The 6030-nt window shown below is 40.7% G+C and overlaps 1 protein-coding gene across 1 annotated transcript; it reads right to left on the bottom strand.

Moving 5' to 3' along the window:
• Nucleotides 1-552: 552 nt before the first annotated feature.
• rdh12 (retinol dehydrogenase 12) lies at nt 553-5909 on the bottom strand. Its single transcript, XM_056393246.1, has 7 exons — nt 5650-5909; nt 4915-5033; nt 4485-4640; nt 4280-4384; nt 3445-3654; nt 2561-2750; nt 553-1576 (listed from the first exon to the last, which is right to left on the bottom strand). The coding sequence occupies exons 1-7, from the start codon at nt 5853-5855 to the stop codon at nt 1474-1476; spliced, it is 1089 nt and encodes a 362-aa protein (XP_056249221.1). The 5' UTR covers nt 5856-5909; the 3' UTR covers nt 553-1473.
• Nucleotides 5910-6030: the final 121 nt, after the last annotated feature.

Genomic DNA, 6030 nt, shown 5'->3' with positions numbered 1-6030 from the left:
GAAATTAAAGGAAACTTGCTACTGCTAACTTAGCTTAGCATAAAGACTGAAAACGGGGGAACAGCTGAACTGGCACCGTCCAGAGGAAACAAAATTCATCTTGAATAAACAGTTTGATCTTGTTTGTTTAATGTGCACAAAAAAACAATATTTAAACCAAAAAAATATACGGGGTTATGTGCTGGACTGTTTATTGATCGGGATCAGTAACTTCATGGAGACTGCTAGCCTTAGCTACATATTTAGCATACAGATATACACTGAGGAGCCACATTAAAACCAGAGACCTGTTTTAACGTTGTGGCTGATCGGTGCATAATTATTGGCATTTGGCTTCTAAAGATATCTTATCAATACAGCTAATATTAGCTCAGCCTAAGAGTTAGCTTACAATATGTGCACTTACAATTTAACTCGTCAGAATGTGAATGTGTGACGTGGGAATTTTCCTTTTTATATAGTTTGTCGTCTCTGATCGAACTGGAAACATGATGATTCATTTCTCTGTGTTTTTGCTGATGGATGATGATTTCAAAGGATCGATACGGCGACTTTTTTTATAGTAATATTTCCGTTTATTTACATCATATGTAAACATTCAACTCTTAACATGAATGTAAGTGTAGTAAAAGGCATGTTTCGCTTGTATAAAACAGAATGTAAACTCTTGGCAACGTTGCTTGTGAATGCTGAGAAGGAAACATGAGTCGGGGAAATCCTTAGAAATGCAAAACTGTAGTTCCTCCAGGAATGTGCAGTTTTTGGCAATGCAAATGGAGGAAAAAAAAAATCTCTCTGCATGTTCTGCAGTGACACGAGTCTAACTCTGATTTGGTTAAAATAGAAAAAACTTTTTCTCAAAACCTACATGTTCTACAGTTATCAGAAAATACATTTATGCAATTCAGGCGATAATCGTGGCTCAGACTGATCTTCAGTAGTTTACTCATTAAATCAACCTGGAAACTGTAAGAAACCCTGCAATTGTTTAGAAATGCTGGCACAAAAGTCAAGCAGTTCAGCTGCAAAGTCTGGTGCGATCAGAAAACACAATATTGGATAGGTGCTGGTCTTTTACCCTGGCTTGACCCTTCACAGTATCCTACAGCATAACAATACATCAAGTTGCTTTTTGTTTTTTGCCCACACTGTCGTCACATTGTGTCACAGAAATACAGGGTCAGAAAGTCTGTTACATGATAAAACAGCTGAGCGCTTTCGTTTCGTGGAGCCGTCGTAGAGCATCAAAAGACTTGAATTATTATAATGTAATTACTGCATTATTTCACAAAAAAAAAAAAATAGAAGCAACTTCACATTATAGTACCTCTTATATAATTACCTGACTGCCTATTAGGTAAGAATCTTTCAAAGTACAGAACATCAAAACCATAATGAAATAAACGAAATAATGATAACAGAAAGGATAAGGACTCCTCGGAGAACTGAGATAGATGATGGTTACAAGTTAAATCAGTCCCACTCGATACCAAGAAGCTCACAGCTGACGTCCCACAGCCTCCTCGCCGTCTCCTCGCTCCGTCCCTGTGGGGCCACAAAGGCAGGGGCGCAGTCACTGAAATGAGAGGAAGGGGGAACGATCGTTACATAAGGGCCAATGACGGTGTGAGTCACCTCTAGGTGCAGTGATCTAATTAAACCTTGACCTTGTGCATGAGGATATGGATTGGTATCATAATTCATTTTTATCTGTCCACTGAAACGAGGAAGTGTTTGAAGTGGCTCTTAAAAAAGGAGGAAAATAAAATCATAGCTGTGATTGTAAGATTTTAAAATCAAGCTCTGATTGTCTGCTGCCTCTCTTACCCTACAGCACATTTCAATTTCTTCCTTCTGTGGAAACCTACAGTGATGTTCAACATCTGGACGTGTATGGAGGAGCAGGGATGTCTCAGGAAAAGTGATAATTTCTTTAATTTCATGTTTGAATAGGCATCAAAAATAGGAATTATAGAAAGAATTTATTAATGAAGGATTAATCGATCAATAATTACTTCAGATTTTAAAATGGATTTACAAAAACAGCATGAGGGCAGCAGACAATAAGACAGTCCCAGTATAGCTTCCCTGCAAAGAGATAAAACAGGAAGAGCTGAAACACGCCTGCCTCTGTTTTCAGTGGCTCTGGTTCCGCAGGTTAATCTCCTTCAGACGTTTCAGAAAATCCTGAATATGAAAAGTTTAAAATTTTCAACTAAACCAAATCACATATTTGGGTTTAATTTTTTTTTAACCATTCTAGCAGGATGCAGATCAGTTGGTTGGTGCATCACTTTGGTTCCTGGATGGATGAATGGATTGTCAAGCCAATTTGTGACAGACATTCCTGATCGCCAGAGGATAGATCCTGATTACTCTGGTGATCATGACTTCAAGGGAAATGCACGGTCTCCTCAGGATGAACCGCTTTTGTTTTTTTGTGATTCCAAAATGTAAATTCGTCCAGTACTCTCGTTTATGACCAAGTACCTGCAAATCTATAGATGCTAAACATTAGCATATTAGCATTGTCTGTCACCTGACCACTGGTGTGGCCTACCTGAAGTGTTTCCCGGAGACAGAGTGCAGCTCCTCCGCTGCAGCACAGTAGATGCTGGTCTGGGCTCCTTCCCGGGGGGTTTTTACGAACATGGAGAAGACCGTCATGAATATCGTCATGAGAGTCGAGTGTCTGGTCAGGTCAGAGTTCACCGTCCCCGGATGGACTGAGTTCACCGTCACATTGGTGCCTGTGAGAAACAACCATTCGGGGTCACTATGGGAGATATCTTCGGTTTCTTATCTGCAGTGTCATGCTGAATACTGGAGGATACTGTTGTTTATGTGACCTGCCAAACTTCTTATAAATAGTGTTTATATATACTGAACCTAACTAGAATCCTTTGATGCTCCATTTGTGTCTCCACATGCAGCCAATACTAGAGATGACTTCACTGTGACCTTTATTGATAATGTAATATATTATTGTCTTGTTTTCTTCATATTTTTTTAGCTTTTGTAATATGTTTGTCTCTCGAAAGAATGTTTAAACACTGAAAACGCCAAAATGAAGACTATGATGATCGATCATGTGACCGATGTGTGTGGATTTATCACACCTGTGAACCTGAAGAAGCCGCTGGCGAGACGCGTTGCTCGCTCTGAATGAAAGTCACGGTGACGTCATGTCAGTGAAAAAGTAAATTCACAACAGCTTCACACTTTCAGGCAAAATCGACATGTTTATAAGAATTCAGGAAGAAAAGAACTTTCTTTATCTCTTCACCTCACGTCACTGATCCACTCTCCTTTACTACTGTGTTTGCCAGAGCAGAGCACGACATCTGTGCACTCTCCCATGTGTGTGTGTGTGTGTGTGTGTGTGTGTGTGTGTGTGTGTGTGTGTGTGTGTGTGTGTGTGTGTGTGTGTGTGTGTTTGTGTACCTTTGAGTCTGCGGGCCAGCTCTCTGGCAAAGAGCACATTTGCCAGTTTGCTTTGGCAGTATGCTAATCCGCTGTTGTAGCTGCCTTGGCTGTGAAGGTCGTGGAAACGGACCCAGCCGAAGTTGTGCGCCAGAGAGGAGACCACGATGATCCGGGCCGGCGCGCTGCGTTTCAGCAGCCCGATAAGGAGGGATGTCAACAGGAAGTGACCTGCCAGAAGTGAGACATACACTTATATATAAAACCTTGATTTAATCAGATAATCTCCGATACCAATCCTGACTGTAAAATCAACACTTCAAATTTCTAATTCTCTTCATAATGTGCATGTAATTAAAACCGTGTCTTCTGGATCCAATCAGCTGACGATTAATTATTATTATTCTTAGTTCAATTCATTTTACTTTCCATTTTATTTCCCCGTTTTGAGACTGATTACAACATCGGTTCCTGACAGTAAGTGGCATCAAACATATGTGAATGAAAATAACTCTTATTAGTAAATTTGGTATTTGTTAATATTAATAGCCTCTGAAGTTAGCATCATCATTAGCCACATATGACGTGCCAAAATATTAAAATATATAATATTGGAGCGAAACATTAAGCCCTGATGATGCTGAAGAAACGTTTCTAAAATGATCAGCTGATGTTCTTACATGTAAGTTTGGATTCGCAGCTTTAACATGAGTCACTTTTGTTGATTTGGCTGATTAATTGTGCATGAAATATTACTCTGACAATTCATATCCATTGGGTGAATCAATCAGTTCCTCCATTAGATTGATTGATTGATTGATTTGATTGATTCCATTAAATTTCTGTGAAGTCTTACCCAAGTGATTGACTCCTATGTGCATCTCGAAGCCATCAATGGTTTTTGTGTAAGGGCACATCATCACCCCGGCGTTGTTGATGAGGATATGAAGATGGGTGACCTCTGAGGAAGAGGACGTCACAAAAACAAAAGAAACGCAGCTGCTGTGACACCTGATCAATAACGACACACTGGGGCCGTGTAGGCAGATGTGAGTGTTTACCTCTCAGGAATTTCTGTGCGAAGGCACGTATGGAGCAGGTATCTGCCAAGTCCAGCTCTCGAACCTCCACGTCTGCTTTGGAGTACGCAGCTCGTATACTGGCCGCAGCCTCCTCGCCCTTTTCCACGTCTCGACACGCCATGATGACCCGGGCCCCTGTCATGTGAGTGAAATCATCATAAGCTATGAACAACACACAGATGTGACTTTATAAAAAAGATAATATCAACATGTATCAGCAGGCTTTTTATGTAACATGTCTACAATATAAATATATAAACACACATTTGTATATATGTCAATTTATGAATTAGTTCCCATTTCTAATAGTTTTTATATTATAATTATATGGAAGTTCAACATCTACATATATATATGTAAAGAGGCTCTCTGCTGTACAGTGTATTTGAGGGTAAAACTAAAAAGTCACCTCTGATTGCCAAGTCCCGCACTGTCTCCTTCCCAATCCCTGTGTTGGCCCCAGTGATGAGGACTGTCTTCCCGTCCAGGCGAGCTGTGGACATGCACACTCCTCCTGCCGCATACTTTCTGTTGATGCACAATTACCACTGATGAATTAATGATGGAAGCACAGTGTCATGTCCCACAGCAGACAGCTCCTTCTGACTGACTGGCAGCCTCTTCTACAGGCACTATAAGCTCTGTCCTGGTTTAGATTGGACATATGGACATGTGGACACATGGCTTAATTATTCATAGAGAAACTTGGATCATGAACACTCCTGAGCGTCAAGTCGTACGACCCACGCCACTGAGCAGGGACGTCCCATAACCAATAGTTGTGTTGGAGTAATGCATACAAATATAACTCCTCCCACGCTCAGCCTCCTGATAGGCCTGGAAGACACCCGCTTCACCTCCGAGCTAAAACTCCCACAGCTCCATCGTTCTGTTGTATTGATTTTCTGCTCAGAAAATCAGCGTCGTGCCAGATAATAGATAATAGGAAAATAAAAACAACTTAAAAATGACGATCAGTGAAGTAGATATATACACAGTGCTTTCGTAATGTAAACGCACCTCATCGTAATAATTACATCAGTGCAATGCACTGCCCTGTCAACCAAGTAACAACCGTGCCCGTGATGTGTGTGTAACACTTGGATTTGTATTGGATTGAATGAGTGTAATCTTTGGTTCTTACCGGATATGTGGCGCAAATAAAATCACCAGTAACGTCACCACTCCGAGGCCCGCGATAATTAATAAAAGCAGCATTGTGCCGCGGATCTGCGCCTTTCCGTCTCCTCCGGCAGGATGCCACTGTTCTGTGGGCAGAACAGCTGATGTCAAAGCATAGAGGGGTGCAGAGCGTAGCGGGGGTGACGGATACACCGCGCAAGGAATCATGGGATTGAAGTTTTTACAAGCTGACCAGAAAAAAAACTGATGCTTAATTGTTTTACATTATGATTACACTTATTTGTGTCGGCACATGGTCTTTTTATTTTCCTGTTATGTTTCAAAAAGTAAAATTTCACTTTTTTTTCCTTTTGTTTACTAATGTTTATTATAGCTTTTAAAA

The sequence above is a fragment of the Seriola aureovittata genome, chromosome 13, assembly GCF_021018895.1.
Source record: "Seriola aureovittata isolate HTS-2021-v1 ecotype China chromosome 13, ASM2101889v1, whole genome shotgun sequence".
Classification (NCBI taxonomy): domain Eukaryota; kingdom Metazoa; phylum Chordata; class Actinopteri; order Carangiformes; family Carangidae; genus Seriola; species Seriola aureovittata.
Note: the sequence above shows the minus strand (reverse complement) of the source record. Positions and strands in the feature narration are given on the sequence as shown.